Consider the following 12,147-nt stretch of genomic DNA (forward strand, 5'->3'; position numbering starts at 1 on the left):
GCTTTCAAACAGCTCTCTCTATGCTATCTCCCAGGCAGTTAAGCAGATCCCCAGCTTGGAAACCTGGATCAGCCTGAACAGCAGCTACCTAGTAGTGCTGCAGGAGAGTAGGTTACCCAGTGTATTAGGAGAGAGAAAGCCAAGTCTTTCCTATTTCACAGCACAGCTCTTTCAATGCCCATCAGCTGCTATTCAGGCTATTTTTAAATATGGCTTTAGTGCTTTTCTGAAATAGCATTAAACTAACGTTCAAAAGAAACATAATGATCTGTTGATCAGTTGTGTTTTTGGAAGGAGATTTAATGCTATTCCAGAATAATGCTAAACGCAAGCCAAAAGTGAAGCATATCGCCTGATTCCCTTTGAAAACACCTGCAAAAAGCACTCGTGCTGAAGAAAATGCTCCAGCTGGGTGTCAGAATGGATGTCCTTCCCCCAGCTAGGGCACTGCTCTAATTAAGGAGAGTTATTGCTGGAGGTTCTCATAGCTGGTGAACCTTGGTTGGAAGGATGGGAAGCCAGTCTCTCTATCCTTAAAGATCCCTGTACTTTCTAAATCAGACACTATAATTTGTTGGTGTTGTGCAAGTATGTTGGATATTTATCCTACGGTTGGGTAGGTAACATATAGAAAACTATGTTTGTGACTTTACATGATATAAGAAGAATGATTGGCTGTGCTATGATCAGGCAGCCATAAAAGTAGACAGGAAGCCCGGGAGCTCCTGCTTCTGCTATTTGATGGTTGATCTCCTGATGAGGGACTGTGTGTGACTGAAGAGAACTGTAAGTAAACTATGTTTTGTGTTGGAGAGTGATTATTCGAAGACGTGTTATCATTGTTTTGAGAAACCAAGTATCTGTGTGTTTAACCAGTAACGCATCTCTTTGCTGCCCAGTCCGTTGCATACTATGCTGAGGGAAGTAGTTACCCTCAACAAAGTAAAGTGCAATAATAGGATAGAGTTCACTAGTGGGGACATGACATTTTATGCAGATATAGTTCTCTTTCCATTTGAGGACTGGTGGGTATCCTTTTAATTTTCCTCCGTATGGAATAAGTTCCATTTTTCTTACGGTCTGGAATTTTGAATGCTTCAGGCTGATCTTTTAATGCTACTTTCTTCCCAGTGGCTGTGATGTGAATAGCCCAAGGCAGCCAGGTGCCAATGGAGAGGGTGATGAGGAGGCTCATGATAGACAGACGCCATTGCACTTGGCAGCTTGCTGGGGACTTGAAGAAACAGTACAATGCCTTCTGGAGTTTGGTGCCAACGTAAATGCGCAGGTATGTGAGAAAAGTTATAATAGTTCAGCTTCTGCTGGCAGCCCTTTTTTCCATTGCTGGTATGCTAATTTCTTTGCATCTGCTCTTTGAATCTTTCCTCGTGGACAGTTGCTACGAAAACATTCTGGTTCCACATTGTGCTCAGATTTATCATTTCTGTCAAGAACCCAGTCCTTTCCTATAAATCCATCCTTGCTTGCTTATCGGATCTGTCCTTCGGTTGGAAACTAGCTAAATCCTTTCTATTCTTTAAATTAGGTGAGGCTACAGGTTAAATAGACTCATTTGTCTCACTCTCCTGGGTACATTTTTTGGATATGTGACCCCCTGATGTATAATTGTAGAATAAATAACCACATTTACAGGCCACAGTTTCTGTTACTTCATTGATGCATGCTTGTTTGTTTCAAGTTGCATAAGAAATATAAAGTTGGGTTTGATTCTGGATAGAGGCTGAATTGGGTGGAAATAATGAGCATGGTGGTGGGGGATTTTTGGGTTCTTTTCTTTGGATTTTATTGATTGATTGATTGACTGGTTCGATTTATATGCCACCCTTTTCCGGAGGGCGGCTTACAATGCGTTAAGCAATAGCCTTCATACTTTTGTATATACCTGCTTAGTAGGGCTTCGGGGCCCCCCTAAGCGGTGTTCTTTTTTTTATACAAAGTCAGCTTATTGCCCCCACAAACCGGGTCCTCATTTTACCTACCTCGAAAGGATGGAAGGCTGAGTCAACCTTGAGCCTGGTGAGATTTGAACTTGCAGTAATTGCAGGCAGCTGGTGTTACTTAACAGTGCCTTAGTCTGCTGCGCCACCAAGGCTCTTATTTTAGAAGAGAATGCTGTTTGTTTGTTTGTTTAGCACTTTGAAAATGATGTTAAGTCTCTCTTAGAATTTACATGGCAGTTTTGATGTGCTTCCCGCCTCAAAATGGGAGCAGCCTTCTGAAGGATAGAGTAGGTTTGTTTTGAAAGGGCTTTGGGGAGTGGAGTCCAAATGGGTTTAGTACCTCAAGTTACCCACCTGTCCTTTCATATTCAGAGCCTCTGTACTTAATCTATTATGCTATACATTGTCAGTATTCCTAGCAAATCTAGCCCAATCTGTCCACAAGGCAGATCCTGTGGGCACTGGTTATTTGTTTTGCACCACTGACTCAACTGTATTTGCAGGATGCAGAAGGAAAAACCCCAATCCACGTTGCCATTATCAATCAGCATAACACCATTATCCAGATGATGATCTCACACTCTGCCATCCAGCTCAACTTAAGGGACCGACAAGGGTTGACCCCCTTTGCCTGCGCTATGACTTATAAGAACAACAAGGCAGCAGAAGCAATTCTCAAGCGGGAGCCTGGAGCTGCTGAGCAGGTAGAGGAGAGCCAACTATTATCTATTAAGCACATTTATGCAGTCTATCCATTGTGGAGATGCATCGATATGTCAGTGTTAATTCCACAGCTTGATAGTATTCAGTATGTAAGTAAGTGAGTCATTTAGAAAATAAAACATGAGTGAAACTATCCCAAAAGTGCTTCTTCAAAAGACAACTGGACTTTGTTTTTTCCTTGAAGACATTTCGCTTCTCAATTAAGAAGCTACTTCAGCTCTGACCAAAGCTGCTCAGGTGAGAAGCAAAATGTCTTCAAGGAAAAAACAAAGTCCAGTTGACTTTTGAAAAATCACTTTTGGGACAACCATGACCTGGATGACTGAGAATCTCCATAGACACTGAGTGAAGCTATTTTGTTTTCTTTGACCATAAAACCCCCAATTGTCACTTTGATTGTGAAATCAGCTGTTACAAGAAACCAAAATCCCATCCTTTACTTAAGTAGCAATTTTCTGGGTTTGCTAAGAGTTTTGGCTTACCTGTGGGGCTGCCTAAAGCAAGCTGGAATACAGGATACACATCAAATGTTTCAGAAATCTCAGCCTTTTTCCCTAGAAGTTAACTGTTGTTCAGTAAAACAGCTATCTTAAAAAAACAACTAGGTTTCTGAGATGTTCTGAGTAAATGGTATATTACAAAAAACATCAGAAGCCAAAAGCAAAAGAATCATAGAAGTAGATGGCACATTCCTCCTTTTGCATCCCACTTCTTCGTGTTCTTTTCCCCCATCCCCTTTTAACTTTTTTTGCATCTAAGAAAGCAGTCAGTTTGCTTTGTAGTGCCAGAATTTTCTGCCAATTTGAATATTTGTGGACTATGAAGACTGCTTGCAGGCTAAGCTGAGTCTTACATTGCAAACACAGGGAATGGGTTCTAAAGCACTAACCTTCACAGCTTGGGTAATCATGTCTGAAGAAGGATTAAATTATTTCAGTTGACTTAAAATGGTATTTTGTTTGGCTAGGTGGACAATAAAGGTCGGAATTTCCTCCATCTGGCCGTTCAGAATTCAGACATTGAAAGCGTCCTCTTCTTGATCAGTGTCCAAGCAGATGTGAATTCCAGAGTCCAGGACACCTCCAAGCTGACACCATTGCACCTTGCTGTTCAAGCCGGCTCTGAAATTATTGTGCGCAATCTGGTATGCGGTGCAATCTTTATTTTTAAATTTTGGTGTGGAAAAAGAGCCTCTTTTTTTTTTTGTCTTAGAGACATTTTTTAAGGAAGAAGATAAATAGTAAACAAAGTAACCATTTCCTCAATGTTAACAACTACTGCAGATTAGACAGAAGAGCAGAAACATTTCTGCAATGACTTAGGACAATCTGTGTTTGTTGACCTGATCCCTCTAGGTAGCTTCAAGTGAGCAAACAAAGGATGTTTGCAGGTCTTGGATGGCTACCTCTGTCTTGCAAATATCTTTCAGTCTTGGCTTGCTTTACAGTTCCATTCTTTAACTTGATATTTGATAAATTAGGATTATTTCATCAAATAACGTGTTTCCCCGAAAATAAGACCGGGTTTTATATTAATTTTTGCTCCAAAAAGATGCATTAGGGCTTATTTTCTGGTTAGGTCTTATTTTGGGGAAAATATGATACTAAATGCACCCATCTGGTTGACAATCTTAACTGGGGCTTATTTTGGGGGTAGAGCTTATGTTACGAGCATCCTGAAAAATCATGCTAGGGCTTATTTTCTGGTTGGGTCTTATTTTTGGAGAAATGGTAAGTACTTAAAATCATTGATCATTGTTAATTATAAAAAGCATTTTAAAAACTATAAAAACAGAAAAGCAAGCAAGATCACAGGACAAAGGGGTGTTAATAATAATGGAGCCACTTTACAAGATCAGTTGTTCCATGGTTTCCCTGGACTTGATGACATAACCAAGTCTTAAAGGATCATTGGAAGCTCAGAAATGATAAGGCTATTTCACCTCAGGGAAGAGAAGATTCCATAGCGATTGCTGGGTAAGGCAGGGTTTTTTTTTACTGCAGAGTTGGTACCTAGTGGCCCATGTTTATTCCCCCATTTCAATTTATGTACTCCGCAAGGTTTGCCAGATGCACTTCAGAAATCTATAACTGAGCAGCTAACCAACATTAATTGACTTCAAAATCTGATTAGTACTTGGATTTGAGAGCACCAAGAAAGCATTGAACCATAGCACCTCCCAGAGGCAGAAAAAGACAAACCCATTTCTGTGTTGATAAAGGAAGTTATAGCAATAGCAATAGCACTTAGACTTATATACTGCTTCACAGTGCTTTAAACGGTTTACAGAGTCAGCATATTGCCCTCAATAATCTGGTTCCTCATCAACATTTTCATAAATTCATCATCTAGCTTGCAAATAATAAATGCTAGAAAAAGGACCCTTTTTTCCCCCCTATCATGCAGAATCATCTGCTTAAGATGTGGCTGCTGTGAACCAATCCTTTTCCTTCAAAGTTAACTCTGCATCCTTTAATTTTAAAACCGTCTCAGCAGGTTGCAGCACCTATCAGTTGACCTTTCCTGTACCCAGAAATGAACTAGGTCAGGCCTGGCTAATATTTGGGTGGGAGACCAAAAAAAATCCCAGAGCTATAGAAAATTGAAATGCATCTTGGATGATACATTTCAGTTCCTTCTATTGCTGAGAAAACTGCTTTGAGATATATTTGAAGTAATGCACAGTCAAACTTGACTGGAAAGATGAATTTCATAAAATGAAATTCAATGGTGAAAAAAGTAAGGTTCTACATTTAAGCAAGAAAAACAAAATGCACAGGTACAGTATATGTGGTACTTCGCTCAATAGTAGTAATTGTGAGAGGGATCTTGGAGTCCTAGTGGACAACCATTTAAATATAAGCCAGCAGTGTGCAGCAGCTGCCAAAAAAGTCAACACAGTTCTAGGCTGCATAAACAGAGGGTTAGAATCAAGATCATGTGAAGTGTTAATACCACTTTATAATGCCTTGGTAAGGCCACACTTGGAATACTGCATCCAGTTTTGGTCGCCACAATGTAAAAAAGATGTGGAGACTCTAGAAAGAGTGCAGAGAAGAGCAACAAAGAGGATTAGGGGACTGGAGGCTAAAACATATGAAGAACAGTTGCAGGAATTGGGTATGTTTAATTTAATGAAAAGAAGGACTAGGGGAGACATGATAACAGTGTTCCAAAATCTCAGGGGTTGCCACAAAGAAGAGGGAGTCAGACTATTCTCCAAAGCACTTGAGGGCAGGGCAAGAAGCAATGGGTGGAAACTAATCAAGGAGAGAAGCAACCTAGAACTAAGGAGAAATTTTCTGAACAATTAATCAGTGGAACAACTTGCCTCCAGAAGTTGTGAATGCTCCAACACTGGACATTTTTAAGAAGATACTGGATAACTTTTTGTCCGAAGTGGTGTAGGGTTTCCTGCTTAAGCAGGGGTTTGAACTAGAAGACCTCCAAGGTCCCTTCCAACTTTTTTATTCTGTTAAGAGGATTTTGTTTAAAAAAAGCAAAATCATGTAAAATCAAGTAAAGTTGTGCCAAATTGCTTCAATTTGTCATGATTTCAGAAGAGTTCTTACTGTCAACTGCCATGTGAGCTTTTGATTTCTTTAATGCACTATAGCCTGCATTGGCATCATATTAATAGTAAACAAGATATTTAATTATTAATGATGGAGTAGATGGATATTCTTCCAGATGATCTGCTGCTTACATTTTATTGCTCCTGGAACAATTCCCCCTTTTCTCATGTGTTCCCTTCCTCATAGCTGCTGGCAGGTGCCAGAGTCAATGAGTTGAACAAGCATCGCCAGACTGCCCTCCATCTTGCAGCCCAGCAAGACTTGCCCACAATTTGCTCAGTCCTTCTGGAGAATGGCATTGACTTCGCTGCTGTGGATGAAAACAAAAACAATGGTATGACTTGTGAACTCCAAGGTTCATTCCGCATTATCCAAGCTCACTTCCCTCTCTATTTTTCTTAAACAGAGCATTTCCTTGGCATCAGAAGACACTTTCGTTCTCTTGTTGCACAGTTCTCCTTTTGGGCCCATGGTTATACTTTTGGGGACCTTTTAGCAGTCTTGGAACCAGTTTGGTTTGGAGGTTAAGGCATCAGGCTAGAAACCAGGAGTTGTAATCCCGCCTTAAATATGAAAGGGGGCTGGTCACTCACTCCCAGCCCAATCCACCTCACAGGGTTGTTATGGGAAAATAGGAGGAGGAAGGAGTATTATTTATGTTTGCCACCCTCTCTCAGTTGGAGTGGGTGAGTCTTAGTGCAGATGATGCTTAATGGTCCAAAGTAGTAAAAACATAATTGTTTGAATTGGCTGCCTTTTTCTAATTAGGCTTTCCCAAAGTGGTACGCTGCAGACGCATTTTGACTACAGGTAGTCCTTGAGTTATGACTACAATTGAGACCACAATTTCTGTTGCTAAGCAAGGCGGCTAAATGAGTTGTGCTTGATTTTAGAACTTTTTTGCCATAATTGTTAAGTGAATCATGCAGTTATTAAGTGAATCCTGCTTCCCCCACTGACTTTGCTTGTTGGAAGCCAGCTGGGAAGGAATCAGATGGGGATCACATGACCTCGGGATGCTGCAACCTTTGTAAATACATGCTGGTTACCAAGTGCCCAAATATTGATCACATGACCATGAGGAGGCTGCAATAGTTGTAAGTGCGAGGACCAGTTGCAAATCATTATAACTTTGAACGGTTGCTAAATGAATGGTTGTAAAACAAGAACTACCTATACACCTTGTGGGATCCAAGTCAGTATGGCAACTGCAATAAAACTTGTCATTTTAACACTTTAAGTCGGGCATTGCTTCTTACAGCAATGAAGGGAATTATTTGTAGTGTACATAGCTTTGTAGCTCCTGAGCCATTTTTTGAAGCCATAGAGCTCCTCTGAAATCTGATAACTAAAAAAGCTAATTTTGCCAGCATTATTTTATACTTTCCCCCTCAAACCAACAGTAAAGAAGATTTTAATACCAGACAGAGCAGAGACACCCCAGCATTACTACTGTGCTTCTGTAGCCCTTGTAAGTTAAGGAAAGGCAGCTCCCCAAGGAAAAAGGTTTCCTATCTTTGCTAGGGTTTAATACAAGAAAGATGACCATATAAGTTTGCATATTAAATAAATAGCAATAATAATACTGAATATAAACTTTGCTTTTAAGTATCAGTGAAAATCATGTACAGATCTTTTTTTTAGGTTCTGTTTGAATCCTGCCTTCTTTTTCTTGTCAAAATTTAGCTCTCCACTTGGCGGTCATGCATGGACGTCTGTCAAACATTCGTGTCCTTCTGACAGAGTGTAATATAGATGCAGAAGCCATTAATGCCAGGTAAGAAGAACAGCCTTTTTCATCTTTGTATTAGCTGGGGCTTTTTTTAGCACTGAAAACTATCCAAGAGTGGGTTGCTATTCTTCTTGCTTCAAAAGCATGGCTAAACAAATATCTTTTAATGGGTGATACTTTTTCGTTATCCAGTAAGGTTGCTTTAGATTTAGGAGGGTTTCCAAACTCATGTTCTTAATAGGTCTGTGTGTATGTGTTTACACTCGCACATGATTGCCACATTTTCATACCTGTCAATTTATCTGACCTTGGATTTTCAGACTGTTTCAGAGTGTGGGGTTATGCAATTCCACTGGGAAAAGTAGCCATGTGTAACCAGGCTTTCTTAGTAAGGCTTCTCTGGAGGAAAGGTAGAAAGAATTGCTTCAGGGAGATGAAATAGACCTTCTTTTCCTGGTCTTTAGAATTTTTTGAGTATGAGCACTTAGTGTGCCATCATCATTGAAAAGTGATTTGTGTATAACATCTAACTAACTGCCTTTAAAAGATGTATGTGTGTATATGTATGTGTGCAAAAAAAGTGAACTCTGACTTGGAAAGGAGAAAGCTTCTTGTATTGCCATTGGAATTTGCTCTGGATGTAACACAATCAACATCTCATTACTAGAGGCCAGTCCCCAATGCACATCCTGGGGCAATATGGGAAAGAGAATGCAGCAACTATCTTTGATTTTTTCCGGGAATGTATGCCAGAATATCCACTTGACAAGCCAGATACTGATGGAAACACGGGTAAGAACTTTTATTCCAGTGTTTTTGAAACTCGGCAACCTTGAAATGTGTGGACTTCAACTCCCAGAATTCCTCAGTGAGCATGCTGGCTAGGTAATTCAGGAAATTAAGTCCACACATCTTAAAAGGCCAAGTTTTAAAAACACTGTTTTATGCTGTTGCCCAACAGTGCAGAATGCCATCCTTTCCTTGATTCAACCTCTTGTGTTTAATTGTTGCCGAAGGATCCCCATTCACAAAAGAGGGCAAGCTGTGCTTTAGGGTATAACAGTTCGATCTGGCCCTTTCATAAGATTTGTTGAAAGCAAAATTTGCCCTTCCCTCCACATGTTGAGACTGTAGCTCCCTCAGTTCTCCTCCAGGATAGAGAACATGTTTTAGCTTCTTCCCAGCCCAACAGAGTAACTGCCATCTTGGCAAAAGGGATGAGATTATGTCAGTGAGATCTCACTCCATTAAAAATACTTTTGCGTCTTGCTTTCTTGTACAAGATCAGGGAGCTACCAGATGTTTCCCCCTTAAAAATTTTATACATGTATAAAATGTATACACATCTGCAGTTTTTACCCCAATGCTGTGATTTGCTTCTGCTTCTACCCTATTTCCCCTAAAATAAGACATCCCCTGATAATAAGGCCAATTGGGCTTTTGAGTGCATGTGCTAAAATAACCCCCCCCCCCAAAAAATAAGCTCTCCCCGAAAATATTTAAATGCATGCACAGCTGGTCCCCACCATTTCCTCTGGTTAGGGTTAGGGAGACAGAGCTGGAAATCAGTTAAGACGGCAAGAGGAACCCTGTCTTGCTCCACGCGCCCCAAAATAATAAGACCTCCCCGAAAATAAGGCCAAGCACTTATTTTGGGGTTTCAAAAAATATAAGACAGAGTCTTATTTTTGGGGAAACATGGTACCTTTTCTTGTAAAGGTTGAAGAGCCTTCATTAGCTTTAATTTAGATTCTTGAGCTTTAATTCAGATATAGCTTTAATTCAGATATACTTTAATTCTGATTCTTGACTAAACAGGTGTCAGACTTCATGTCCTCTTCCATCTCTCTAATTGTACATACTGTAGGCCACTATAAACATTCAAATTGAAGAATACTATGGAGATATCTTAATAAATAAAGCTTTGTCAGTGTAGCCTAGCATCTCACAGGCTTCCTGTGGCTACAGAAGATACATTCTTTAGACAGGGAGGACAAAAGACCGGCATGGCAGCTTATGGTATCTGTATTCTTCAGTTGGGGAAAAACAGTGGCCATCCTCTTTGCTAACATAACCAAAGGAATTTATTAGATTTCTCGGGGTGGAATGATGTCTCTGAACTTACCAGATTCCCTCTTGTGTTCAGTGTTTGTGGTAGCTTTATTTGGGGCAGAAGTATACATTATTTATTTTTTTATTTATTTTTTATTTTTTGATTTATATGCCGCCCTTCTCCGGAGACTTAGGGCGGCTTACAATGCGTTAAGCAATAGCCTTCATACTTTTGTATATTTATACAAAGTCAGCTTATTGCCCCCACAAACTGGGTCCTCATTTCACCTACCTTAGAAAGGATGGAAGGCTGAGTCAACCTTGAGCCTTGGCAAGATTCGAACCTGCAGTAATTGCAGGCATCTGGTCTTAATAACCAGCTTAATAACAGGGTGCCTTAAACCACTGTACTACCAAGGCTCTATTAGCACAATAGTGTGCAACTTGCAGAGTTCTCCGGTGGCTCATGTCAAAGTTTTTTGGCAGAATAGAAAAAGTAGGCACTGATATAGTATCAACTACTGTAAGTGCCCCAATCACTTCCAGTAATACCTGCCAAAAGAGTTGGTTTGCATGTGGGGCTGGTTCAGTGTTCTTTTTTCTTTCTTTCTTTTTCCAATTAAGAAAAATTGTTTAATGCCATATGACTTGCTGGGGAAATCTTAACTTCCTAGAGTTAATGAAGTACTGATGATGGTGATGATAGTGAATTGACTAGAATGGGATCTAAATACTTCCTTTTTCTTTTCTTTCCAAGTGCTCCTTTTGGCCTATACAAAGGGAAATGCCAACCTGTGTCGGGCTATAGTGAGAGCTGGTGCTCGCTTGGGCATCAACAACAATCAAGGGATCAATATCTTCAACTATCAAGTAGCAACTAAACAGCTTCTCTTCCGGCTTCTGGGTAAGGATCTTGGAAAGTTGCATGTCTAAAATCTGTCCTTAGTAAACAGTTATAAATGACCAACTTCGCATGTTCAGGACTTTTTCACAGATTTCTGTCATGAAGAAAAGCAGGCTGTAGGCTGTTTTAACCCAAAATCTTCTCCCTGAAAAAGGTAGAAATAGCCATTGCTTGCCCATCAAATTTATCCCAAATGTTTTTTTTTTTAATTGAGATAATGAGGGGAAAAGTATGGATCTTTTCTTTCCTCCATATCATGTGGTTTGAATCTTATATTTCTTCAAAGAAAATACAGGTAAAAAAGATTGTCAAGCAGATTGAAGCATAGCAGACTGACAGATGTTACAAAAAGGCACAGCTCACAAAAACGTGTCCCTTTCAATAAAACTTGTTACCTGGAAAAGTGCCACCAGCCTCCTCCTGATTTTAGTGTAGCCTAACATGACTCTCCCCCTACAGTGTCTTCTCAGAATCAGTATGTGATTTAATAGCTGAATAAAGTGGGCTTAGAACTGAGAGACTATATTTGGCTTCTATCATACATGTAGCCACTTTTCCCATAGTTCTCTTTATCTGTTGGTCATCTGCTAAATGGGATGGCCCTGATGATAATCTCCTTTATGAGCAGACCTTTAAGAAAATAAAGCGAGAAAGATCTTTGGGTAGGTACTTCTACAACTTCTGCTCTGTGTGGTTTAGCCCAGCTAAAGACTCTGAAGAAGTTAGTATGGATCCCATCAACTAAAACAGCCCTCAAGTGCTTCACTTAAGTCTTGCTTGCCCGCGCGCAGCTTACTTAAATAGGGTGGGTTAGAAGGCATGGACAGTGATCGTGGGTTCCCATTGTTGCCCTTTCTTTTGCAGACATGTTGTCCAAGGAACCTCCCTGGTGTGACGGCTCCAACTGTTACGAATGCAGTGCCAAGTTTGGTGTCACTTTGAGAAAGCATCACTGGTAATTTGTCTTGAGTGTTGATATTTTAAGAATGCCAAATGATGGATTGTTGCAGAAATGAAAGTGGTTTTTAAATTTCTTTTAAAATTTAAGGAATATAGTGAAGGACTTGTAACCTGCCGTTCTGAATCTTTCTGTCCCGCCTTGCTTTTTTGAGATGGACAGTGCAACTGCCAATAGAGTTCATTGTGCTATTTATTAAAATCTGGCCCTTTCACTGTCCAGAAAGCAGCTTGTGCTGTTTC

General features: G+C 40.1%; 1 protein-coding gene across 1 annotated transcript in view; it reads left to right on the top strand.

Moving 5' to 3' along the window:
* The window catches only part of ANKFY1 (ankyrin repeat and FYVE domain containing 1), a 60,483-nt gene that overhangs the window by 42,683 nt on the left and 5,653 nt on the right, over positions 1-12,147 (top strand). The window contains exons 17-24 of the mRNA XM_070932075.1: positions 1,132-1,288; positions 2,465-2,665; positions 3,652-3,828; positions 6,446-6,593; positions 7,946-8,036; positions 8,659-8,783; positions 10,801-10,947; positions 11,812-11,902. Coding sequence (XP_070788176.1) covers positions 1,132-1,288; positions 2,465-2,665; positions 3,652-3,828; positions 6,446-6,593; positions 7,946-8,036; positions 8,659-8,783; positions 10,801-10,947; positions 11,812-11,902 — 1,137 coding nt within the window. The remainder of the gene's footprint in view (positions 1-1,131; positions 1,289-2,464; positions 2,666-3,651; positions 3,829-6,445; positions 6,594-7,945; positions 8,037-8,658; positions 8,784-10,800; positions 10,948-11,811; positions 11,903-12,147) is intronic.

Source organism: Pituophis catenifer, unplaced genomic scaffold (assembly GCF_029215685.1).
Source record: "Pituophis catenifer annectens isolate HBS135680 unplaced genomic scaffold, rPitCat1.0.hap2 SCAF_1, whole genome shotgun sequence".
NCBI lineage: Eukaryota > Metazoa > Chordata > Lepidosauria > Squamata > Colubridae > Pituophis > Pituophis catenifer.